Here is a 27,187-nt window from a genome sequence, read left to right as displayed (position 1 = left end):
TTTGAAACTGCATAAATTTGTTCTTTATAAACCAACTTAATTGGTCAATCTTTCTTTCTCTTGCATTCAGTGTCCTACATTAGTGACATATAGAGCCTAGTTTTCTTCTCACTAGACCAGAACCTGTATGTAAACACAAGTACACAAAACATCAAAGAAAGAAACATTATAATTAAAAGGTTATGTGATATACAACAGTAAAGTACAAACAACCTCTAATATACGTAGATGATTCAAAGTTTATACTTATTTTGACGCTACTTCAAAACAGATTGACAAACACTGTTTTGGTAACATTGAAGCTACTGGTTTGAACCACAAAGTCTTCACAGTATTAAAAAATCAGAAGAAATTACCACTAAAGTAGAGAAAAAACTGCACCATAATTTTAGAGTTCAAACTGTAACATCAAATTAGGTTGAATGACCTCTTTCTTTTTCACTATTAGTAGAAGTATAGGGTTTAGGAGTGACGAGAGGGTCGCACCTCTCACAAAAGTTGATTGTAGTTATTAATGCACTATAGTTACTAGGAAGTGACTCCTAGGTCGTCTCTCAAGGAGCAATATTTCGCGGTTCAGTTTTAGATCTTTTCTACGAAAATGGGGGTTTGAAAGTTTGTTGTTGTGAACAAAAGAAATAAATTGCAGTAAAAATAAATTAAAACAGTGAAAACCGAAACAGTTAAAACAGCAAACCAAAACAGCAGTAAAACAAAAGACAGTAAAAACATGCAAAACAGTAAAATTGAACAGTAAAAACGCAGACTTCATCAGATTGCTTAAAACCGAAAACATAACCGAAAACTTAAGATTGCTCAGACCAAAAAAAACGAAATTTCAGCAGTGCAGAAATCGTTAATTCCAAGCAGAAAACAGTTGCAGAAAACTTAAGTTCAGAAAGCAGTAATTGAAAACAGTAAAACAGAAACGGAAATTTTCACAGCAGAATAGTAAAAACCAAAATTAAAGTGCAACAAAATATTAAACAGCAATAGAAAATTCAAGATGGCAGAAAGCATAAGGCAGAATTTAAATTGCACAGAAATTAAATGTTCCAACAGACCTGGAAGCTCAACACTGGAAATGGAAATGAAACTGGAAATTTAATTAGAGTCCATTACAGAAAAGAGAAAATTACACAACGAAACTAAACATCACAGAACAAAATTTGAACACTAGAAACAAAGAACAACAAAACCCCAAACCTCCCCAAGGGGGAAGGGGAAAAATTACTCAGAACACAGAACTAGGAAGCCTCTAGCCTACTCCTACTCCTACTGCCTACTGGAATCTGTCTACTACCTCCTCTGAACACCCGAGATTTTCTTTTATCTTCCTCAGCTCACGGCCTTCTAAATTCCATTCTCGGTGCCTTTCTCCCATGCTTAATGGAGTGAGTGCGTTGATGACATGTTGTCCCCCATTATTTCCAACGTGCACATTTTCTTATTGAATGTCAGTCTTTCAATTAAGTTTGTTTAATGTGCCCATACAGCCGTGACATCCACCAAGCCATCACTCTGACCATTCTTCTTTGTAAATTCCTGCCATGTGCCGCATGCTTCCCATGACCCTGGACCATACCGTGAGTGCCTCCCACTACTCCAATTGAAGCAAATTTTTACATTGTGGGCCGTGAATGTGGAGTTGTCACTGCTGCCAATAAACTATGTCCATGTGCTCTCCATAATGGTCCATTTATTTATTTTTAAAGCAAGTATTCATGATGGCCATGTGGTGTGTTGCTTCTCGTGCAGCCCCTCCAATTTGCAGAACCATTCTTCATGTATTGTATTGAATCAAAAAATAATTGGGTGGAAGATTCCCTTCCAAACGTATCCGCGCACATCCATTCTCTTCAGCTATAATGTTAGTGCATGTGGGGACATGGTGTCTCCACTTCTTAAGAGGAATAATATTCCCTTTGGTATGCCCATGTGCTAACCCATTTTTAAACTAGCACAATAAGCTAAGTAAAGTAAATAAAATATTTACTCATCAAGGAGCTGATGAGATATTTTTAAATAATACAATACAAATATATACACTTCTATAAGGTTTCAATCATATCCTTCAGACTTTAGTCTATTACTTCTTTGGATATGCAATGGGTTTCCATTTTCTATTTATTAGGCAAGAAGTTCATAGTCAGTTGTTTCCATTTAAACTAGTTAGTTTCACTATTAAATTTGTGCTATACACATTAACTTGAGTAAGTACTAGGTGCATACCATTTAACCAATGATTTGGTGAAGCAAAAGCTTGATTGCACCTTAAGAAAACTCTCAAAAACATTGCAAGTCTTTAAGTGTGATTGTAGTATCTTTCTCAAGTCTTATTTGTTGATTGTAAGTCCATTTCAGTGTCCAAAATTCATTTGACTCTGTAAATCTAATTTTGGGGGTATAATGGTGTAATTTGCTTCATAAATTGGCTATAACAAGGGTGATTTTCGAATTTTGTTTGTTTTTATGCTATTGAAAAGCTTGAAGAAGCTTAAATTGGTGTTCTAAAGTTGATAACACTGTTCAACACAAGATATTTTAGCTTATAGCCAGATTTGGTGTTTAAACCATTACTTTTTGAGTTAAAATGGAAGTAGAGTGGTCATTTTGAACTTTTTGTCGTGCATTATTCATTTTAAGCTACTGTTTGTTTATAATATGTAACATTATTATAAGTTGGTATATAAAGATTATTATATGTTGCAAATATAGGTTTTTTGGAGGAAGACTCACTGTTCAATTGAATCAAGTTGGTGTCAAATTTGGAGGTGTTGCAAATTAGGAGGAGTTAAGCATCTGAAACAAGTATGTACTCAATCATATTTTATTGAAGTTTTCAAAGTCCTGTTTTTGGTGCCTGAATGTGCATTTATTGTAAACTTTGTTGGGTATGTGCTGATTTTAGCATTGTAGATAACCTTATTGGAATATTTTGAACTGTGGACTTGTATTTGATTTAAATTCTGATTTGTATGGTAAAAAACTACATAACAGACCTATAATTCGTGCCTTTGGTTCATGTTTATGGTCCAAACTTGATCTCACTCTCTCCCTTTATGTCCAACATCCAACCACATTTAAAGTAAGTCTTAATGTTTGACCAAAAAACACAACATACTAAAGTAGGCTACCAAACTACACAGACACTGTTCTAAAAAGTTTAGAACAGTTAAACCTACCTAGTACAAAAATGACACTACCAAAAGTACCTAAAACTCAAAAGATGACTACCTAGAACCTAAAACTAGTTAGCAGAATAGGATAAAAGTCATAATATGGTACAACTTGATTAAGTTAACTAGTCATTTAAAATCCTTTGGTACTACACACATTCTCAATAGAAAGAGAAAGGTAAAAGTAGTATAAACACTTAGAACCTACAAAATATTTGGAAGTAATCTATACAAAGATAACTTCATTAATAATAAGTTGTCTCCTCCAAATTTAATACACAACCCCTTAGGATGTTTAAGGCATTTCGATACTGAGGAGTTGTCTTTGCATGCCCTTATTGTATGCCTATGACAATAGTGTTAAAATTGCCCTCCATGTTCGACTTGAGTAGTAATAGGTTTATTACTTATGTCACATGGAGTGTTGCTGTTTTGGCTAAGTTTTTATTTGTTTGGCTTGTCACAGAACATGGCCCATTTTACCAACCATCGTGGATGGATGTATGACAGTTGTTATAGTGGAAGGAGAGGTTTGAAGGAATCTTTTGTCATCAGAGTTGAAGAGTTTGTGGAGACGGCCCGACGATATCAATATTATGCTGTTGATGGAGGGATTCGATGTCCATGCATGAAGTGCGAATGTACAAGGATTTTGAAAGATGAAGTCGTCAAGCTTCACCTATACCAGAAAGGGTTCATGCCTAATTACACGGTTTGGACTTTTCATGGTGAACAAATTCCTTCGACCTCCACTACAGCTGAAAAGCGGCTTGCATCAGGTTCGAATAGTAGTGTACATACATCTGAGATAGATCAATTTGCGGATATGCAAGAGATGGTCGACAATGCTCTTCGTCGCCACGCTGAACAAGAAGCAAACCATAGCCATTATGAAGAGCCTCCAAATGAAACCACACAGAGGTTTTTCAATTTACTGACAGAGGCAAATCTGCCTGTATTTTAAGGTTCAACTGAGTCAAAATTATCAGTGTGCATCAGACTCATGGCTGGCAAATCTAATTGGAACGTGCCCATTGAAGCAGTGGACTTTTATACAAAATTGATGTTAGATTTGACACCACCAAACAATTTGATGCCGAAGAATTATTACCAAGCAAAAAAATGTGTTTTAAAGTTGGGATTGGAAGTGAAGAAGATTGATTGTTGTGTTAATGGATGTATGTTATTCTACGACAATGACTTTGGTAAAAAAGATGCATTGTTGGTTGAATGCAAATTTTGTGGCTCACCAAGATATCATACGATGCATGCTGGACGGAGGCAAAAAAAACCCATTCCTTAAAGTCCATGTTCTACTTGCCTATAATTCTAAGATTACAAAGAATGTTTACTTCAATGCAAACATCAGAACACATGACATGGCATGATGGTAACAAAACTGAAGGATTTTTGCGTCATCCTTCCGATGGTGAAGCTTGGAAGCACTTCAATCGTAAACATCCTTCCTTTGCAAGTGAACCGCGTAACGTAAGACTTGGTCTATGCTATGATGGGTTTACCCCATACATTCAGGCCTCGGCATCACCATATTCATGTTGGCCCGTGATAGTTACCCCATACAATCTACCACCAGAGATGTGTATGACAAAGCCGACATGTTTTTATCGTGTATAATACCAGGTCCATCTAATCCCAAATCATTGATTGATGTTTATTTGGAGCCTTTGATTGATGATTTGAAGAAGTTATGGAATGGTGTTTGGATGTATGACGTTTCAAGGAAGCAAAATTTCCTTATGAGGGCAGCGTTGATGTGGATTATTAATGACTTCCCAGCATACGACATGTTATCTGGATGGAGCACGCATGGTCGATTAGCTTGTCCACATTGCATGGAACAGACAAAGTCATTCCAATTGAGTTATGGGCGGAAAAGTAGTTGGTTTGACTGCCATCGACGGTTCTTGCCCATTGATCACCCCTTTAGAAGAAACAAAAAGGCATTTCGCAAAGGGCAAGTTGAAACAGATATGCCCCCACCAAAGTTGACTGGATCACACGTCTGGAGAAGAGTGAAAGACTATCCAAAAGTCACTGAATCTGGTCATAATAGGCTAGAAGGGTTTGGGGAATGGCATAATTGGACTAAAAGAAGCATATTCTGGGAACTTCCCTATTGGGAGGACAACTTGCTAAGACACAACCTCGATGTCATGCACACAGAAAAAAATTTCTTTGACAATGTCTTCAACACAGTTATGAATGTTAAAGGTAAGACAAAAGATAATGAGAAAGCAAGAAAAGATTTACCTTTGTATTGTGGACGAAAAGACTTAGAGTTGAAGGCGCAAGGTAACGGCCGATTATTTAAACCAAAAGCAAATTACACCATGTCAAAAGACGAGACAAGAATAGTGTGTGGATGGATCAAGGAGCTTAAAATGCCAGATGGATATGCTTCTAACTTGTCCAGATGTGCCAATGTTCAGAACGGTACTATTCAAGGGTTGAAGAGTCATGATTGTCATGTATTCATGGAGACTTTCATCCCTCTTGCATTCAGTTGTTTGCCAATGCACGTGTTAAATCCACTAATAGAAATCAATAACTTCTTTAAAGATTTGTGCTGCACGACACTAAAGGAGAATTCCCTTAAAAAGATGGATGAAAATATCCCGATTATTCTCTGCAAATTGGAAAGAATATTCCCTCCTGCATTCTTTGATTCAATGGAGCATATTCCAATTCATCTTGCATATGAAGCTTGGCTTGGGGGACCCGTGCAATACAGGTGGATGTATCCCTTTGAAAGGTTTATGGGAGAATCCAAACGTTCAGTTAAAAACAAAGCTAGAGTAGAAGGCTCAATTTGTGCAGCTTACTTGCACAGAGAGACAACTTATTTTTGTTCACATTATTTCAAAAACTTTTCTCATGTCAGAAATGAAATGCAATGGAAAGTTCAACCACGTGAAGGTGCATTATCAGTTTTCCGACAATCTGGCCGTCACGCAGGGAAAGAGTTCACACATTGGTTAACTGATGCTGAATTCAATTCTGCTCATGTCCATGTCTTAATCAATTGCACTGAAGTGAAGCCATACCTTGAGTATGTCATCATCCATCTCTTATCTTTCCAACGACACAATTGTTATACACTAATGAATTTCGTTTGTACCAGCTCATTTCTTGTCGTCGAGCAAGTCACAGAAGGAAATACTTCTGCTAGAATACACTCTGAGTTTCCCCATTGGTTTAGAAATCAGGTCTGTATTTTTTTGTACGTTTAGAAATCGGTTAATTTGACTCTTGCTGTCATAATTTTTGTAGTGTATTTGTAGGTTTTTAATCAGGCATTAACTCCCACAGTTCAAGAGTTAAGACATCTCTCGAATTGGCCAATGAGATGTGTCAAAGAATGACACACTTACTTCACCAATGGTTACAAATTCCATACACAAGAATGGTCTAAAGGAAAGAAAACATCAAATTGTGGTGTGTATGTGAAGGGCCTAACAGAGGGTTGTTATGATGATTTCTACAGCATCATTCATAAAATATATGAGCTGGAGTACAACAGCACTACTTCTCCAAACAGAGTAGTACTTTTTTATTGTGAATGGTTTGATCCTTCTAGAGCTGGTACTAGAGTTGATCCACGCTTTAATATTGTCGAACTCAACCAGAGATTAAGATATCAACCGTTTGATCCTTTCATTCTACCAACTAATGTCCGACAGGTTTATTATGTGCCATATCCACCATTCCGCAATATTGACAAACGTGGTTGGGTTGTAGCAATACAAACCAAGCCTAGAGGTCGCATTGACTCAAATGAGGTTGAGGAAGATGTTGCCTACCAACTTGACCAAATGTCACAACCACAAGAAATTCTTGAAGTTGAACGTATAACCGCATTGGTCGACCCTGATGGTGATGGCGATGAATTACAAGGTGATGAAGAACAAGAGGAAGAAGAAGAAGACGAAGAAGAAGAAGAAGAAGAAGGAGAAGAAGAAGATGAAGATGATGATGAAGAAGAAGAAGATGAAGATGATGATCATGATGTCGATGAAGAAGAAGAAGATGATGAAGATGAAGATGACGACGATTGAATGTTGGACATCTATTGTAGCAAATTGAACTATCATTTGAATACAGTTATCTAAAATACTATGTCAAAAGTTGTATGCAATTATTTATACATTGACTTTAAAAAACATTGATCCTTCCTTATTCATTTCTTTTTTCTCCCTTTATTTGTAACCATTCCAATGCAGTAATGACAGGACAAGGTTCAGAACGTCCTGATAAAGGAAAGGGGGTAGCAAGGCCTAAAAAGAGGCAACGGCAGGCACCAAAGTATGTACTTAGGGTGCCTGGTAGACTACCTAGCATTGCTGCCCCTGGTACATCATCTGTGGCGCCTCCTCCTACCCCTACAGTACAGCCTTCTCCTACCCCTACAGTACAGCCTTCTCCTACCCCTACAGTACAACCTTCTCCTACTCCTACAGCACACCCTTCTACTACCCCTGCAGCAGACCCTCTTCCTCCTCCTGTGATTATAAACCCTACTCCTTCCCCTGTGGTTATTACCCCCACTCCTCTCCCTGACCCTACTTCGATAGCTTCCTCATCTACTATACCGCCTTCTCAGACTGTCACACCATCTGTTGATCCAGATTCAAGTGGTGATGGTGATGGTCTTGACCCGCCCCTCCATGATCGACCATGGATTGAGCCGTATGGTAAAGGGTAAGATATTAATCTCTTCACATAATTTGATGTTTATACCTTACTATAATTGATATGACTTCTATTATGCAGGTTTATTCCATCTAGGGTTGCTTCCCAGGCCATCACACGTTCAATTAAGCAACAGTTTTTAAGTCCATGGCCTACTTGGGGAGCAATACCTGACGACGACAGAAAGCCATTATGGGAGCATTTTCAGGTGAACAATCCACTAAACTAATTGTCCCTCTTATTTTAGTATGTTCTGTAATCAATGTTTGTTCTCTTTAATGTTACAGATGAAGGTGCAGTGGAAACCTAAACACGAAACTCAGATACACAGAAATTTCCACATGAAAGCATCTCATCGGCTCTCAGAGATGTTTAGGGATGCCCGCAATGCAGGACAACGCCCTTACTGGCTGGGTGATCAAATTTGGAACTCTTTACTGGCTCATTGGAATACAGTAGAGTTTCGCAATAAGTGTGCCAAAGCCCAGAGGAACAGAGCATCTGAAAAGGGTGGCACCCTGCATACTGGTGGGTCGATAACCATTCATGAGCATGCCATTCGTATGGTAAAATTTCATTCCCTAACTTTTGCTTTCATGGCCCCACTTATGTATTTTTTATTTCATATGTACAGTTATAATTGTCAATTTTGTTACAGGCACAAGCTCTGGGACGGGCGGTCCATGTTGATGAGGTCTTTGCACAGACTCATGTTCGGAAGGGCACTAATCAGTTCGTTGATGAAAGATCTCGGAAGACTCATGTAAGCAAATAACACTATTACTATTACTAATTTTTCATTTATGTTATGTCATTCCCTAACATTGCTTTTAATGTTTCAATAGGAAGAATTTTCTACGAGACTTTCACAGGTTAGATCTGAACATGAGTCAGCTCCTACACCGGATGATGCGAGTAATGCAGAAGACGACATCCGTAGGACGCAGTGCTGGGTCGACATCGTCGGTGGCAAGAAAAAGGGTCGCTTGTACGGTGCAGGACAACTTGCTGCAAACTACACGGCATCGAGAGGAGGTACTCTGAAGCACCAACCTTCTTCTTCCACCACTGCTCCTGAGGAGGTTGTTGTCCGCCTCACGCAAGCACTGGAGCAACGTGACCAGGAGCTCACTGATCTCAGAGCAGAGTTTACAAACTTTAAGGCCCTGGTCATGAGAGTGTTGCCTGAGACCTCACAGGACGTACAACATATCCCTTCGACACAGCCACGACCCTCCTCGTCATCACCCGTTGCCCCTCAGCAGCCCACATCAGTCCAGCAACCCTCATCAGTCCAACCCTCATCAGTCCAACCCACACCAGTCCAACCATCAATACAAGATCATTCTGATGAAGACTATGTACATTATTAGTTTGATTTTGTTTTTACTTCTTATAGAAACTGTTGGATATTACAAACATTTGGATATTACAAACAATTGGAATTTAGATCATTTCGATGTTATAAAACTAGATGACTTTGGATGTTAGGACATCAATATGGTTTTATGTTTTAACTATAAATTACATGTTATATGGATTAAGGCATGTTCTATTTCTTAATGGATGTTCTATGGATATTGATTAGTGATTGCATCTTTGAGATGCACATTATGCAGATCTGTATATACTTGAAAACTGTTATCCAGGTCTGTTTGTGCTTGAAACTGTTATGCAGGTCTGTTTGCGTGGTTGGTTTCATAAAAAATAGAGTAAACTGTTATTTTTTCGTGCCACTTACCGAAGGCTTTTGCCCCTCGGTAAATACCCATCTCATGTCATTACCGAAGGCTTGCGGCCCTCGGTAATTACCGAAGGCTTTTGGCCCTCGGTAATTACCGAAGGCTTGTGGCCCTCGGTAATTACCAAAGGCTTTTGGCCCTCGGTAATTACCGAAGGGCAAAAGCCGTCGGTAATTGTTAGCGACAAGAGATTTACCGACGGCTCGATGGCCGTCGGTAGGCCGTCTGTAAATGTCTTTTTCCGACGGCTTTTGACTGTTTTCGAGGGATTTTGGCCTTCGGTAATGCCTTTTTTTTGTAGTGGATATAATATTACGTTTATGTTATTTTTTTATAATTAAATAACATGTTAGATATCTCTTTCAACACTACTGGAAAAACACGATTTACAGACGGCATATTACCGAAGGCTTTGAAGCCCTCGGTATTGAGATGATTACCGAAGGCTTTTAAGCCGTCGGTAACATTCTCGCTAATTTAAGTTCCAAATTGGGGTTTTCGTTCCCAGTTTCATCACTTTCCCCAACTTCACGCTTCGTCACTTTCCCCAAATTTTCCAATTTCCCTCCCCTTTGTTCTCTTCTCTGAAAGCTTCCCCCTTCCCTTCTTTATTCTGCTGGTGCCCTTCATTGTGCCCTCCAATATTGAGCGATTTTGGGACAAGTGAGGGTTGGTTGGTTGACACTGGTTTGGGGATTCTTTGGCTGGGATTGAAGATGGCAGTTTGGGGGTTCTACGCCTAGGTTTGCTGAGGTCGGTTTGGTGGTTCTACGGTTGGGTTGGTTGACGCCGATTTGGGGGTTTTGCGGCTGGGTTCGTTGACGCAGGTTTTGGGGTTCGTGGGAGATGTCCGGAACACAGCGACAACGAGAGTCTCACTATCTAGTGAAGGCTGGTAGATCTGGAGCGAATAACATTGCGATGGTGATGGAGGTAGCGAGACGCGCTACGGCTGTTTTCGTGTTTCTGCTCTTGCGAAGTTGGTGGCGCGAGGAAGATGACGTCTCTAGAGCGACGGCAGCGAGGGAGATTCAGGGTGGAGGGGAGGACGATGGTGATCCGAGATGCATCGGCAATGTCTGAAGCGTGACAGTATCAACGACGGGTTCAAGAAATGACCACCCAAGTGGCTCAAATGGTGACTGTTATCAATCAGCTGACAAGGAAAAATGAAGAGGAGAAAGGGGCAACAAACAATGAAGCACCACTGATGGTAGCTGCTGCCCCAGAATTTCAAGAGATTGAGTGTCCTACCACCTCTGTATACTCTAATCCTTCTTTCACTGATTCATATTATGCTTTAAATTCTGATAATTCCAATTCTCTGATGAGTGATGATTATATGAGTGCATCTGTTGATATTTCTGAATGTGTATGTGAACCTTATGACCATAATTACACTGATACTCATTTTGAAAAGCTAGTTGATGGTTTTAGGGAGTTGACTGTGATTCATGATTGTAATAGCTTTGTTGTTGTCCCTATATCTGAATTTACCACTGCTAATGTTCAATTGAGTGAAAATGTGTATTATGATGATGATAGTACTGAACCTCATTCTGAAATTAGTTGTACTGTTGATTTAAATTCTGATTTTAAAGCTGAACCTACTGTGCTGGAAGTACAAACTGATTTCAGAAAGTCCAAAGAGTATTTGAAAAAAATTAGGGAAGCTGCTGACCATGTTTTGGTGCTTCAGTACTGTGAAATGGATTTTGATGCTGATGTGTGTGAACTTGAAATTGATTTCAATGTGCTTGATCATATGCATGATGTGCCTGTAGAAGTTGTTGATTTTTACGTTTGGTTTGATTCGATATAATCTAAAATCAAGCTGGGCTAATATACTTCAATGCTTGGTCTCTAGTGCTCTTTGGAATTCATCAAACTCTTTTTCTTAAAGTTCAATCCTTCTCTCAATCAAGATATACCTATTCTGAATATCATTGAAGTTTTCTTGCTTTACCATAGTCTGGAACCTGATTCATACCATAATAAGCATTTTCCATTGTCTTTTGTTCAAAAGAATTAGAGAGAATAATGGATTATTTTTTATATGAGGTCTCTTTCATCAATTTCTATAATCTAAATTGGACTGTATTTAGAACGATTATTTCCATATGCACTACAAGAAATGTCTTATTTACACATTCTTCAGTCAATTAAATTGTTGTCCAGTAGCATTGCAAATATTGATTCCAGTAGCAAAATCTGCATAAAACATCATTTCTGAATTAATTTGATATCATGTGGTTTTCATCCAGATTTGATGGTTTTCAAGCTTTGTCCAAGTTTGCCTAGTGATTTCAACTGTGTCTAAAGTAATTCCAACTCATATTCATCACAGAATAGTAGAATTAGTGGTTGAGTTCATCACAATCTGGTTTCAAATTCTGCATTCAAATATAATTCTCGGTTCATATTGTGCAAATTGTTTCTGACCAGATTTTGTGTCTCTAAATCTTGGTGCAAGTTTGTTTGAAGTTTCTAAACATGTTTCAAGTTGTACAAACTCTGATTAACCACTGATTTGTCAAAAGCATAATTGAGTTGATTCAAAATTCTGTAAACCAGTGCTGTCACAACTTATCTAGTATCTTTTTGCACCGTGCTTATAGTCTTTGTTTGGTATTAGGTGCTTCAATTCTGCTAGCTGTTTATCTGTAGTTAGATGTAGTGTTTTTAGGCATTCTTTGAGTCTTTAATTGAGCTATCCAGCTTTGAATGCACTACTTTCTCAATTCTCCAACAGTTTTAGTTCATTTTTCTGCACTTTTAGCAACTGCAACCTTGTTTTGGTGACTCTGCCTCTTTCAGAGCATTTTAAACATTTGTGCAAGTGTATTTCACCATTTGAAACTTGTTTCAACTGTTGCCTTGGTCCATTTTCATTAAATCTGCAAAATCATAGTTTGACTTCCCATTTTTGTTTGAAATTTGGAACTCAACAAGTGATAGTGTGATTCAGTAGATTTTGGCACAGTTTGGTTGTTTCTATACATATATTTGGTGCATCAAAGTTCATCTTTACTGTTCCTTTGGTTACTTTTGCACCATTTCACCAAATTACATCTTCCTACCGTAGCATTGTTTCAATATAGGAAGTGGACATTGGCTACATCTTACTTTGGAGTGATTGTTGCATTTTATCTGTTTCTACCTCTGGCATTAGAGGTTGCTTTCACTCTCTCTTGCATGCTTCTCTATACACTTTTGCCTTAAATTTTTTGTTCGTTATATTCTCCAAACACTACACATGTTACTTCTTGTCCAAACCAAGCCTAGAGGTCTGTGACATCTGTGTATGGAGAAGCATTTATTTTCTCATTGCGTTTTGTACTTGGGTGATAGAAGCATAGAATATGATCATAAGTTAGCTATATTTAGGAGATGGTTGTAATGAGAAGTGAGGAAGAAGTGATATAGAGAGTCTCACGCCCAGGCGCGACAAAGGGGGCGCCGGGCGCGACTTTACAGAGAGTCTCACGCCCAGGCGCGACAAAGGGGGCGCCGGGTGCGACTTTACAGAGAGTCTCACATTCTGCAGCAGCCCAGCGCCCTGTTTTTTTTTTCGCCCTTCGAAAATTACCGAAGGCTTTTGTCCTTCGGTAATTACCGAGGGCCAAAAGCCTTCGGCGAAAGCCCTCGGTAAATGTTAGCGACAAGAGATTTACTGAGGGCTCTTTGGCCGTCGATAAGCCTTCGATAATTACCTTTTACCGACGATTTTGGGCTGTTTCCGAGGACTTCTGGCCTTCGGTAATGCCCTTCTTTTTTGTAGTGCAAAATACTTAAAATATATTTTATAAAATCTTCTAACCATCCTTGCCTAATATTGTGAAGAGTTTTTCTAGAGTACTTTTAACAGGGTGGTATTCTAGAAATATGTCCATAGAGGTCATAAAAAAAGAATTATAATTCCTTTGTAAGGGATAATCATGAGAAATTGGAAGATCTCTCCTAATCTTTTTCATAATCAAATGGATCTGAACTTTTATTTGAGTTACTACTTTTTAATAACAAGTATTCACCATAATAATAATAATAATAATAATAATAATAATAATAATAATAATAATAATAATAATAATAATAATAATAATAATAATAATAATAATAATAGGAGAATCAATAATATATAATTGTTTAAAAAGCGTAATTATAACATTTAAGATAAATGATAACTTGCAAATCTAAAAAGAAACAATGTTTTGCTTTAAGGATCTCCTAAATTCTTGAGAGAGTATAAGTGAAAGATAAAGATTTTTTATTATTATTTATAAATAGTTTCTCATAAAATACTTTCTAGTGTTTGATTCAAATATTAGACAAATATATTTAGATATAATATATTATAGAGACTGATTCGTTAAATACCTTTTATTGAAAGTCTTGACATGAATAATAATTCCCTCTAAAACTTAGTCATAACTAATAATTATGAGAAACAAATATTTCGTTTTGCGTTTCTTTAAATACTTGGTGATAAAATTCTTCGATCAATTATTTCTAGTTAGGCAATGGCACTATCTCATTTTTACATTCCTTTCACACTTAATACAGTGATCAAATGATTATAAAAAATATAGTATTTTATATTTTTTTAAGAAAATAAAAAGTAAAATATTAAATAAATGTAAAAAATACAAATGATAAAATGATTATAAAAATATAGTATTTTATATTTTTTAAAGAAAATAAAAAACATAATATCAAATAAATGTAAAAAATTTAAATATGTTTTGATTCATTTTTTCTTTCTCGTTCAACTTTCGCCCTCAGTGTAAGTACTAAATGGTTATACTTTATTATCTAGAAGATGTACACGTGCATGCAAAGTGCAGACACCGCAGTTAAATACGAAAGTAAAAAAAGTAGAAAGAGAAATGGTATTATCACATGCTTTTATATTCATTTGATACATTATATAAGGATAAAATAACGATAAAAATGTAAAATTTTGAATTTTTTTAAAAAAGAAAAAGTAAGTAAGGATAGTATTAAATAAATATAAAAAATTGAAGTGTCAAAAGAATATTTTTCAAATAAAAAAATAATAGTATCATGACATATTTTTACATTCATTTGAGAAAGAACACAAGGATAAAATGACTATAAAAGTATAAAATTTTATATCTTTTTAAGAAAAGAAAAAGTAAAAAATAAGTGAATATAGTATAAATAAATATAAAAAATTTAGGTGTAGTAATGAATATTTTTCGGATAAAAAGGATAGTATCATATAAAAAAAATTATGTGTGAAGTATAACTTTTATTAAATATGACAGGAAGTGTTCTTCTTAACAAAGCAAAACAGAACTTGTGAAAAAGCAAACACACATCGCAATTTTACACTATATACTTGCGCTATAACCACGGAAGTATTCTATGAATCTATATATTTCCCAATCACATACCAGGGAAAATTATTTTCCAAACCATTAATGGGAGGCTTATTATATAATGAGGTGGGTCGAGTCTAGATCCTAGGAGAAAGATGAACCTGCAATGGATTCTTCATTACCACAGTGAACTCTTGTATCTCTGAAAAATCTACATCTCCTCCCTCTGGAACCTTCCACTCAAAATTCCAAACCAGATTAGCCACAAAGTACTCCAAATGAAGCAAAGCCAGATTATAGCCAGGGCAAATCCTCCTCCCAGCACCAAACGGCATCATCTTTATCTCTTTACTTCCAGTAATGTCAAACCCCTCATCATTCATAAACCTCTCTGGCTTAAACGTCATTGGATCTTCCCATACCTTAGGGTCCCACCCCATCTCTGCCACCATGAAATTCACTGTCCCATTCTTAGGGACCAAGTAATCATTAAAAACCACGTCCTCCGTCACAGCATGCGGCAACACAAAATGGCCAGGTGGGTGACGTCTCAAACCCTCCAAAATCACAGCCTTCAGATAAGGAAATTTTTGCAAGTCTTCTTCTTTCACTTCTCTGTCTTCTCTCCCACCCATTACCTCCCTTATCTCATCCACCAACCTCTCTTGCACCTGCGGGTTCTTCACCAAATTCGCCATGATCCATTGCAACGCCGTGGAAGTCGTGTCTGTGCCCCCGTTCAAAAACTCATTACACAGCGTCACAATCTCTTCTTCCTTGAGCTTGCGTTTCTCCTCGGGCCACTGCAAATCCAACAAAGTATCAACATACGAAACAACACCTTCATCCTTGCCTTGCTTTTGCTTTCTGGCTCTTATAAGTGGAATCATCACGTCCTCTTGCTCCTGGCGAAACCTAAGCATCTCCTCCCAACGTTCGCGGAGCAAAACGCGGGTGACTCTGGGCCAGAAATTAAGGATGTTAAACCTTGTAAACCCTAGAAGTAACTGCCGTTGGACGCGCTCGATGTCTCTGACTTTGCCCTCATCGAGTCGCTTCCCGAAGCACATGAAGACGAGCAAGCAGAACATGGAGTACTGGAAATGATCGATGACTCTGATGGAATCGTTGGATTGAGAATCAGATTTAAGGCGAACGAGGAGGGCTTGGAGGACCCAGTTTCGGATCCCGGAGAAGGACTTAACGCGTGAGTGGTGGAGCACCTCGGAGGTGAGGTTTCGGCGGAGAATACGCCACGTGGGGCCATAGGAGGCGGAGCTGATGTTGCGTTGGTCGCTGGAGAGGATTTTGGAGGCGGCGAGAGCCTTGGGGCGGTCGGAGAAGAGGGAACCGTTTTGGACTAGGGCTTGGTGGGCGAGGGTGCGGTCGGCGATGAATATGGCTCGTTGAGATCCGATGCGGATGGTGACGATGGGGCCGAACTTGGCGTGGAGGTTTCGGAGAATGGGCTCGAGTTGGCTGAAGGATTTGAGGAGCCATTGGATGCTTGTGACGATTGGGATGTGAAGGGGGCCTGGAGGGGTGTTGATGGTTTTTGTTTGAAGGGAGAATATGGCTCTTACGATAACGCAGACGCACGCAGACACTAGGATGATGAACCAGCCTTCCATGAGTGGTCCTTCTTTCATCACCTTTCCACCAGAATGATCAGTGTGTTGTTGTGGATAAGCCGCCTAAATATAAGAACCAAAAGCCTCAAGCCAAACAATGCGCAAATGACAGTTTAGACCCTAAAAAAATCTTCGAAACACTTATTTTAATTATATAATAATCACATTTTAAGTTGAATAATAAAGACACGTGTCGGTATTCCGAAGATGGAAGATGTACAACTAGATCAGTTGTAGCATAACAGGATTGGGCTGAACTCATTTGACTATGATGATATGGTTGGTCGAAGGAGTTAAATCAAGATTAGCGAAGACGAAATCACAGCCAATCATATCCGTCCGAGGCCAATGAATCAGGATTATGCTTTTATTTTGTTTACCGTTTAGTGAGTTAGGAGATAATTTTATTTGATATTATACATAGCTTCTAAAAGAAAGTTTTGTAAACAAAAAAGAGAACTCCAACAAGGGTTCAGAATTTGGAATCCTAATTTTTCATTAGCTTTGAGTATGATTGTTTTAAAATTCTGTTTTCTCTTTTATCCTTTTTGGTTGAGAATCTCAAACTATTGACTACAACAAATAATAATTAAAATATAATATTTTTAGTAATTAAATTAGTTTTTTAATTTAAAAAATGTTCACGAATTTAAATTAAATTAAATAAATGAATAATATATATTTAGACAGAGAAAAATATATATTTATTTTAGAATTTTATAAGAATCAGAAAAGGAAAAAATATAAATAATGAAAATGAAATATGGATGAGTGATTTGAAAATAAAATTGAGATCGTAATAATGATGGTTACATGATATAGGATAAGAAGACACACTCGGCTGGTTATAAAGTGGGCCTACATGACCTCTTATGTTAAAAATTAAAATAAAGTTAATAAAGTTAATAAAGTTAATAAAGTTTTTGTGAATACATTTCCAAAAAAATTATTTGTATTTAAGGTAGTAATATAATATTAGAACTCCTTTTTTCAGAATCTCAATGTAAATATAAATGAATATGTTGTGTATAAAATATTCAATACAAGTCTAATATAATACATTTGAAATGATAATTAATTACGGTTTAAAATAGTATTAAAATTCAAAAATATTAACAAGTGCCAGCCGGAAAAAAGATTCAACCGATAATTGTTTTAATAATAATTAATATTATTATTATTACTACATGACCTCTTATGTTAAAAATTAAATTAAAGTTAATAAATTTTTTGTGAATACCTTTTCAAAAAAATTATTTGTATTTAAGGTAGAATATAATATTAGAACTCCTTTTTATAGAATCTCAATGTAAATATAAATGGATATGTTGTGTATAAAATATTCAATACAAGTCTAATATAATACATTTGAAATGATAATTAATTATGGTTTAAAATAGTATTAAAATTAAAAAATATGGAACAAGTTCCAGCCGGAAAAAAAATTCAACCAATAATTGTTTTAATAATAATTAATATTATTATTACTATTATTATTATTATTATTATTATTATTATTATTATTATTCTTCTTATTATTATTATAATAGTAAATCATAAATATAATTACCATTATTTATATCCCTCCGAAACCCAGATTCCACCTAGCATTCCATTCCCAAATCCAAAACCCTAATTGTACTCACCCGCTCCAAACCTAGCTAAATTTGTGAACCCTGAGATCAAATTCAATCCCACAACCTCATTCATCCTACAAATTAACTATGTATGAATCTCAGTCAAAGCCTATCTTATGTCACTGTATATATTACTAAGGACACTTGAAATTATTTTAACAATTGATCAAACTTCAATTTTACAATAGCCATAAAATATAATAATTAAAATGCTTCCAATTGATGGGAATTAAATTACTGAAATTAGTAATGTTTATAGATTATCTTAAATTACGCACCCACCAGTAAAAAAATTGGATTCTAACGCGTCGTATACGCTTCGGTTATGCAAAAATCGAAGCATACAAAGCTATATACCTCGGTTCAGAAGCATGCGAGGCGGAAGGGAGATATTGTCTCGGTTAATTGCAGACCCGATGCCTATATCTTTGCACAAAACACTGCAAAGGCTGACATCTTTTTGAAAAGGTCCTATTGCCTCGGGTAATTGGTAGAACCGAAGCATTATGTTTGGAGATAGGCATCGGTTAAGTAAATAACCGAAACAATATCCTCATTTATAATTTCGAAACAAGTTACCCTAGACTCTACATCTTCCTTCTTCCTCGCCTAAACCTCCATTTTCTCTCTGGCCAGCCTGCGTTTTTCTCCTTTTTCGCGACCTCTTCCTCTTCATCTTGTACGCCTGAACTTCTTCCCCGTTTTCCCTACACTGTGCACCGTTGTTCTTCCAAAGCGCTGCCTCCACTTCCCGTTACCACAGTAAAGTTAAGTTATGATCCTAGCGTAGGAAACCTTCTCCTAGACCGGCTGATATTAAGACCATTGAAGCAAATAAGTAATCATAATGTTGTGAGGTTCTGTAAGAGAAACAATTAGAAAAAAAAATTAGAAAAAAGACCCTACTACCTCGGTTATGTTTGATCCGAGGCAAAATCCTACACTTTTATGACTCGGTTCAGAACCAAGGCAAACAGTCTACTCTTTTTTACCTCGCCTGAATATGCCCCGATTCTGGAGCCGCTGCCTATGGGCAAAAATAACCGCTGTCGTTTCCCCTGATTGCACTAGTGACTCATCCTACCACTAACTAGTTAGCTACTCTCAGATTCTACCAAGTGTCTAAATCCTCACCAACATATCAAATCACCCAAATGATGCCATACTGTTGATCCTTGTACTCATTAGTGAACTAACCAGAACATGCCACATAATCCCTCCTAACACATCATCACCATCTTCATCTGAAACCTTAATCCTCCTCTACTGTCAACCACACCAGGCGTCATGATGGAAAATCCCCCTAGCCATGATCAAGCACTTTCAAGAGAGTGGAAGCCATCCATGAAGATGACATCAACTCTACCTTGTGGGCCTCCTTAGGAGCTATCATGGAGCATGGATTGAAGAATAATGTAAGTTTATTTAAGCCTTGTATTTGGCCATGTAGTGTAGGTTTGGTTAAGGCTTGTATTAAGGCCTAAGTAGCATAAGATTTTTCCTAAGTTAGATATCCAAACCAAGTGGAAAGTGTGTGTCATGTGTCTTGCTTCCATTGGAGAGGATTTGCTTTTTAAAAGGTAGCCACATGACATCCTAGGAGTGAAGAGGATTTACTTTTAGTAGCGGCTACATGACACTCTAGGAATGAAGAGGATTGTGTTTTGCGAGTGGCCACATGTCCTCCCATCACTGGAGAGGTTAGAACGTCTCATTTTTTGCCAATGAGAGTAAAGGTGAGAGATTATGCTTTTAGGGTTAGAAGGAGACACCCTTGGCCTATAAATTGAGATGTCTTGATACATCCTAGGAGATGTAGAGAAGATGATCCGTGAGATTGGAGGTGCAAAGAGACTTGGACAGCTTGCTAAAACCAATGGAACAGTAGCATTAGCAGCTGCAGACTTGGAATTTCATGAGCAGATTGGTTAGGAGTTTTGGATGTGAAGCAACGGATGATTGGTGATTATGGTGAATGGATATGGAGGCTAGCTTGGAGAGGTGATTCACAACTCAGAAGGCTTCCTAGAGTGGAAGGAAGTTGCAATGGAAATCAAGCTAAGAAGTGACTCTTGGAGAAGGAATTTACTATGCATTTCAGCAGAAATTCTTTACTACAATCCAAAAGTGATTTACAAGCTTTTCCTATGAGATTTTATAGATTAATCTCAAGGCTTTAAGCAAGCAATTTTCACGTTGCAGATCTGAACCCATGTGCTACATGTATGGCTTCTAAAACACGTGAAAATTGAGTTTTATGTGAAAAAAACATTTACTAATGCAGCCCCATAGAAGGATAAGTACACCCCTTTTTGTATAGAAATGTCCTTTTTACCCTTCTCCATGTTTTGGCAGATTTGGCATATCTTCTTGTTCTCCAATTTTCCATCCAAAGATAGCAAATAGTACTTGACCTTGAGGAGAATATTCATCTTGGAGGTTTTTGGCCATTCCTCTTGTGATGGGTCCTATGGTGTTAGACCTTCTTGTATCATCCTCTCCCTCTTGAGAAGGATTTGTCCTCAAATTTGATGGTGCTTCTGAAGACTTATTTTTGGTGTTTCACAAGGGTTCCTCCTGGGTCAAATATCCATCTGCAATAAGCATCAAACATATCTCTAATTAGTTTTCTTTGACCCAATAATATATATAAAAGACTATGTGTAGAAGAAGGTTTCCTAATTTTGAAATTTTTAATGTTAATATAACAAAGAAACCTTTCTTCATTTGAAATTTTATTTGTATCTTGAGTTATTGGTAACCATAAAGGTAACCATAACCCAAGTTGTGACTTTGCATGTGTTGAAAGTGATAACATTTTTAAGGATGGAGTGGCAAAGTCTTTGAAAGAAAAGTGAAATTTGGAAATTTCAAATATAAATGGAGAAAAGTGAAAGGATAGAAAACCTCCCCTTAAGAATCTAGCTTCTAGGGTAGGAGGAGATGTTGCCCTTAGTTGCTTTTTCTTTTCTTCCATTTCTATTCTTTCAACTTCTTCTTTTTCTCTTCTTTGTGCTTCTTTTCTGTCTTTCTTTATTCTTTTCTCTTCTTCTCTTCTTTCTCTTTCTTCCTCGTCTCTTCTCTTGTTTTCTTCCTCTTCTCTTCTCTCTTGCTCTCTTCTTTTCTCTCTTACTTCTTGCTTTTGTTTTTCTCTTTTTAATCTCTCAATTCTATATTTGCTTGTCTCTTCCCATAGCCTCTTAAGTTTTCCTAGAAACTCACTTTCCCTACGAGAGTACCCACTTATATTTTGAATGAAAAAACTCACCTTTTCTAATAAGCTCTCTCATAAGTTCTAAGTTTCTTTCAATTTCTCGAGGCACAAACTTTCTTCTCATACAAGCTTTCAATTCATTCCAATCGTGAATGGGATATTGTCTACCTATCTCAACATGATATTGCCTGTCATCCCACCACTCTCTTGCATGCTTTTTAAAACTAGAAGTATAAAGACTAAGAATATAAGATTCATTCTCTCTAGAATAGAAGGATTCATATTTACTTTTTCTCACCATGAATGAATGCATATCATTAATTTCCTTTTCCCAAGCTAGGTATGTTAATGCACCAATATCATCACCAAAGAATGGAATGTTTTCACTAGCTTGTTTATACAAATCATCTTCAATCCTATCAAATTCGTAAGATGAACAAGACTTCCTTCTAGCTTTATCATGTTCTCTTTTGATGCCTTTGTAAGTAAGTTGCTTATCAAAATTAAAATTCCTAGAAGACCTATATGAATAACAAGACATCTTTGTTTCTAAAAGTTTTTCTAGTGTAAAAGATTTACAAGATTCACTCTTAGACAAGTCCCAGGTAAGAGAGGTGAGTCATGAAGACTGCTTAAGTACCAAGTCTTGCCTTGCCAGAAATGTCTTAGGTTACTACTAGTTACCCTTTAAACTAAAATCACTTTTAAAATCAAAGGACACAACCTAAACTCTAAATTCGGACCCCTAAGAGAGCTTCCTATTCGCACAAGATATATACTATCTAGGCGAGAATTGGAAAAGCAATTAAAGTGAGGTCTCCTAGGTGAGGCTTAGACTTTGGATCTAAGACACACTCACCGACTACTCAATTTTAGGTTGTAAGACTTCTTTTGAGTCTAGTTACAAATGAGGGAAGAGCACTTATGAACTCTAGCACCTCACTTGCTTGGATTTGGAACTTACAACCAAAGAAAACAATGGAAATTACAAAGAAAATTGGGTAACTTGGAAAGGAAAAGTTAGAATAGGCTAGGGAAACAATGTATGCAGCTTTGGTTGCTCTCAAAGATCTTGAATCTACTGGATTCCACACAATTCTCTCAGCTGCAAAGTGCTTAAACAAAGGAATTAATTTTTCTGCAGTATGGAACTCTGCTGCAAGTCACGGCCTTTCCTTCTTCAAGGCTCAACTTCATTCACTTTCCTCACCAATTGAACTTCCTTTGATGCTTCCACTTGCAATGAGCCATTTGAGTTATAGTTCACCTATCCAACAAACTAGTTAATCACAGAAAGTACCACCACAATTGCCAGCAAAATCACATCCAGGTGACAGCAACACCAGGACTTTTGTCAAACAGATGGTGTGCAGAATGTAGAAAAATCGAAAATCAAGCAATGACAGGGTTTTCAAACACGGTGGCACCTCAAATAGATCCTAAGAAGGGTTCTAGATCAGATTTAAAACACAAGAAAAGACTTTAGATCAGAATCACACACGAATTGGCTATGCATTGAAAATTGATAAAACTGTTTGATGAAATGCCTGAATGAATTGCACCAGATTTCTGCACCAGATTTTAACAGCAAAAATACTATACACTTCAAACTTTCAACACTGATGATGCAATGGTCCTAAGTGCCTTTTAACATATGTAATATCTCTTTTGAATTGTTATCTTAATATTTTAAATGGACCATGGCTTTTACTACATCTAAAAGTGATGAATCAAGCAAAGTAATGCAGTGCAGAATTTGACAATAAACCAGCACAATTTTCAGCAGAATCAATTTTTCAATGCAGAAAAATATACCAAATGAACAGTACTGCACCTAGTTATTTTCCAATGATTCAAACATGTTTTGATGATGAATGATGACTTGTTGGAACTAATTGGATGCATCAAAACTATATAAAACAGAGAATCACTACTGCAGTACCAGCTTTCAGCTAAATTTAACAACTAGCATGGTCAAATTTTGATTCAAAAGTAATTCTGATTTGAAAACAGCAAAGAGGAGTTAGAAATGGTATTTGAAAGTTGCACAAATGCAGAAATTCAGTGTTGATGATGGTTAGCAATGATCTAATACTAACCACACACAATTAAGCAGAATTTACCCAAGGAAACACATGCATCTCGGCCAAATGCTTATACACTCTTGCCACATGACAAACTATTTGGAATCAACTCATTTCATCTTCCAAATGGTTCAGACAATGGATCAATCAACTGCTGTTCATTAGATCAGTAAATGACCATAAAACAGTAACAGTGCAGCACAAAAAAAAAACAGAACTTAAATGTTGTCAGCTTTGAACAACCTGCACATATTTGAGTTTGAATGGTAGATCTAAACACCTGAGCTCATTTCTGAAGTATTCATTGCTCTTAATTGGTGTAGCCACATTCAAACAACTTAGATTTTTTGGTAAAACTTGGTTGAAACCAGATTTGATAACAAAAACAGCAAAGTAACTAACAAGACTTAAGACAAAAACCAGAAATGATGTTTAAATGGTAAAAATGACTCAAAACAGCAAGAGATAACCGAATAAAATGATGATATACTCAAGCAAATAGAACTGGTATCAATAAAACTCAAAACATAGAAGCCTAAACACATCATAGATGCTGAAACAGAAACAGAATTTAGCAGAACCACAAGACATAGCAGGAATTTGAATGATAGTTTGAAAAATGAAAGATGAAGCCACTTATCTCACGGTTCAAGTTAGAACCTATGCTCTGAATACCACTTGATACATCCTAGGAGATGTAGAGAAGATGATCCGTGAGATTGGAGGTGCAAAGAGACTTGGACAACTTGCTAAAACCAATGGAACATTAGCATTAGCAGCTGCAGACTTGGAATTTCATGAGCAGATTGGTTAGGAGTTTTGGATGTGAAGCAGCGGATGATTGGTGATTATGGTGAATGGATATGGAGGCTAGCTTGGAGAGGTGATTCACAACTCAGAAGGCTTCCTAGAGTGGAAGGAAGTTGCAATGGAAATCAAGCTAAGAAGTGACTCTTGGAGAAGGAATTTACTATGCATTTCAGCAGAAATTCTTTACTACAATCCAAAAGTGATTTACAAGCTTTTCCTATGAGATTTTATAGATTAATCTCAAGGCTTTAAGCAAGCAATTTTCACGTTGCAGATCTGAACCCATGTGCTACATGTATGGCTTCTAAAACACGTGAAAATTGAGTTTTATGTGAAAAAAACATTTACTAATGCAGCCCCATAGAAGGATAAGTACACCCCTTTTTGTATAGAAATGTCCTTTTTACCCTTCTCCATGTTTTGGCAGATTTGGCATATCTTCTTGTTCTCCAATTTTCCATTCAAAGATAGCAAATAGTACTTGACCTTGAGGAGAATATTCATCTTGGAGCTTTTTGGCCATTCCTCTTGTGATGGGTCCTATGGTGTTAGACCTTCTTGTATCATGTCTCCACCCTTGTATTTGATCTTGGAATTAAGTAATGTTATGCTACCAAAATATGGCCATACTCTTCCTTGATCAAGACTAGAACACCCTAGAGGCCCTTCTAATCACCTTCTTCCTTGAGTTGGCCTAACCTCTCTTGGAACCACCAAACACTACACTGCCACCACCATATCTCCTAGAGGCTTTGAGCTTCTACCCCATCCATACCTTAACTCATCATCCTTGGACCATTTACCACCACATTTCCGCACCATTCATCCAAGGAAACACCCCTCCATGCACATCTTCTAGCTTTGGCCCAACCTAGCCAAGGAGGTTGCCATCATTTGGTATCAAGAGCTTTGGTTCTTCAAGACCTAAGTCTTTTGGTCCTTGTCGATCCTTTATTGTTCCGTGATGTTGAAGTTATTTCCTTACTTGTCTAGTTGTGTTTTTCTTTCCATCTATCATTTTTCTGGCAGCAAATTGTGATGATTTTCAAACTTAAATTGCATTTATCTCAATTGTCCAAAAAATACGTAAAAATATTCAAATGAAAGCCCTTTGAGTCTTGTTTCCAACAAAAGAATAATAATAATTTCATTTGGAGTTCTATGGAGAAAGTTATGAGTAAAACACTCAGAAAAGGTCAAAGCTGCCAGAATGTTGTTATTAGCGTTTTTCAACTTATGTTTTGGTAGTTTTTGGTACTGTTTTGTGCCTTTTCATTTTTTGAGTCATTCCCTACTGTTTTGTTTGGTCAATATATGTTTGTTTGAGTCATTTTAAGTTTTAAATCATTCCATGTTGTCTAGAGTCATGTTTACTCTTTTTGATGTCTTCTCTATTTCCTAGTTGAGACTTCAAAAAATCATCAAAAATATATGTTGATGTCATGTCCAAAATCTGATTTGTATTTTTGCCTTTGATTGCTTTTATTTATTTATCTGAGTTCATACTTGTTTTTAGATCATGAACAAGTTCATAGAGTTAGGTTTCAATTATGTCACGTTTTGTGTTTCATGCTATACTTGATTCTAGTAGGTTCTCTTTATTTTGGAGTTATAAACTTGATGAAACATTCCAGATTTAAGGTCTGATTTGGTATATGTTTGTGCTAAAAATTTCAAAAAACAGAAGAGACAAAAGGCTCATAAGAAAAGTAGACAAACAGTACCAAAAATAAAAGCAAAAAGTAAAAGTAAAAACACATGCATGTACCATCTTTAACCAACTTTTGTATGAACACTTTGATGTTGATTTGGAGCTGATTTTTATGTCCCCAAACTGTTGTTCCAGCAACCATGGTGATCTAAAAAAGGTTGTCTTAGTGCACCATTTGATATAGCTTGCCAAAGAACAAAAGCACCTTATGATTTTCTAGTAGTTTTTGGTTTTTGTGATCTATTCTAGTGCCTTTCTTTAGGTAACTCCTTTTTCTGTGCTGACCTTTCTTTCTTACCATTTAAATGCTTAATTGTCTTGTAAACATTCATGGTTTTTTCAAAATAAAACTCCTTTTGAAGAGCCTTTGTTCATTTTAGACCTTTTCTTGCTTTTTCCTTGGACTCCTTTTGGCTTTAGTAGTGTTAACTTGTGGTGTAAGTCTTTGGATGGTTAAAAAAAATGTGAGGATCATTGGGAGGACATACCAAAATGGTGAGAAAAATCCAAAGGTGAAGGAGGCCTTGGAGGGAAGCTTGAAGTCTTGATCTAAAACACAAGACAAGAGAATATACACTTGGTGAGAAAAAGAGATTTGTGTGTATTTTCTTTGAATGGTAAAATTGTAGTTGTTATCCTTTTTGGACCTGTAATATTTGGCCTTGTTAGGATGTGTCCTAACAAGAACATTGGACTTTGAGTAATATTGCGTTTTGTAGTTGATAAGCGTGAGAGAACCAAAGTTCCTTCCAACTTCACCATTAGGCCACATATATTAGCTTTAATTACTTTCTTTAATTATGATAGTCTAGTGTGTGTCAATTTTTATTTCATGTTTAAATCCCTTTGAGAAGTTTGGTAAAAGAGAACTTGAGTTAAGCTTTAGCTAGGAAAGACTTGGTTTCTAAGCAATCCATAGTGATTCACCTCTCTTTCCTAAAAGTGAACTTAAGCTTCTCTTGTCTCCTTAAGTCTCTTAAGGAATTTTATTTGAAATACTAAGTTTGTTTGCATAAGCCATTTTGAAAATCTTAAAAATGTCTAGGATTATTTGCGAAATTTTTTTTTCAAAATTCTTTTAAAACAAATGAGTTTTTATAGTAGCTTGCATTTAAGTCATGGTGAGG

The 27,187-nt window shown here is 36.7% G+C and overlaps 1 protein-coding gene and 2 pseudogenes across 1 annotated transcript; 1 reads left to right on the top strand and 2 right to left on the bottom strand.

Annotated features, from left to right (window-relative positions):
* Nucleotides 1–4,005: 4,005 nt before the first annotated feature.
* Nucleotides 4,006–11,453, top strand: LOC148194925 (uncharacterized). Its single transcript, XM_088094392.1, has 4 exons — nucleotides 4,006–4,134; nucleotides 7,615–7,840; nucleotides 9,509–9,567; nucleotides 10,725–11,453. The coding sequence occupies exons 1-4, from the start codon at nucleotides 4,006–4,008 to the stop codon at nucleotides 11,451–11,453; spliced, it is 1,143 nt and encodes a 380-aa protein (XP_087950518.1).
* Nucleotides 11,454–14,883: 3,430 nt separating this feature from the next.
* LOC148194924 (cytochrome P450 89A2 pseudogene) lies at nucleotides 14,884–16,652 on the bottom strand (annotated as a pseudogene).
* Nucleotides 16,653–18,821: 2,169 nt separating this feature from the next.
* LOC148194923 (uncharacterized) lies at nucleotides 18,822–21,996 on the bottom strand (annotated as a pseudogene).
* Between the last annotated feature and the right edge of the window lie 5,191 nt (nucleotides 21,997–27,187).

This window comes from Vigna umbellata, chromosome 7 (assembly GCF_029865625.1).
Source record: "Vigna umbellata cultivar VRB3 chromosome 7, Vumbellata_1.0, whole genome shotgun sequence".
Taxonomy (NCBI): Eukaryota; Viridiplantae; Streptophyta; class Magnoliopsida; order Fabales; family Fabaceae; genus Vigna; species Vigna umbellata.
The sequence above is the reverse complement of the archived record's forward strand: the minus strand, read 5'-3'. Positions and strand labels throughout refer to the sequence as shown.

Coding starts and splice junctions, on each gene's coding strand:
- LOC148194925 (XM_088094392.1), top strand. CDS start 4,006: ATGCAAGAGATGGTCGACAATGCTCTTCGTCGCCACGCTGAACAAGAA. Junction 4,135..7,614: donor TGACAGAGGCAAATCTGCCT/GTATTTTAAGGT, acceptor CCTACAGTACAG/CCTTCTCCTACCCCTACAGT. Junction 7,841..9,508: donor TCCAGATTCAAGTGGTGATG/GTGATGGTCTTG, acceptor CACATTATGCAG/ATCTGTATATACTTGAAAAC.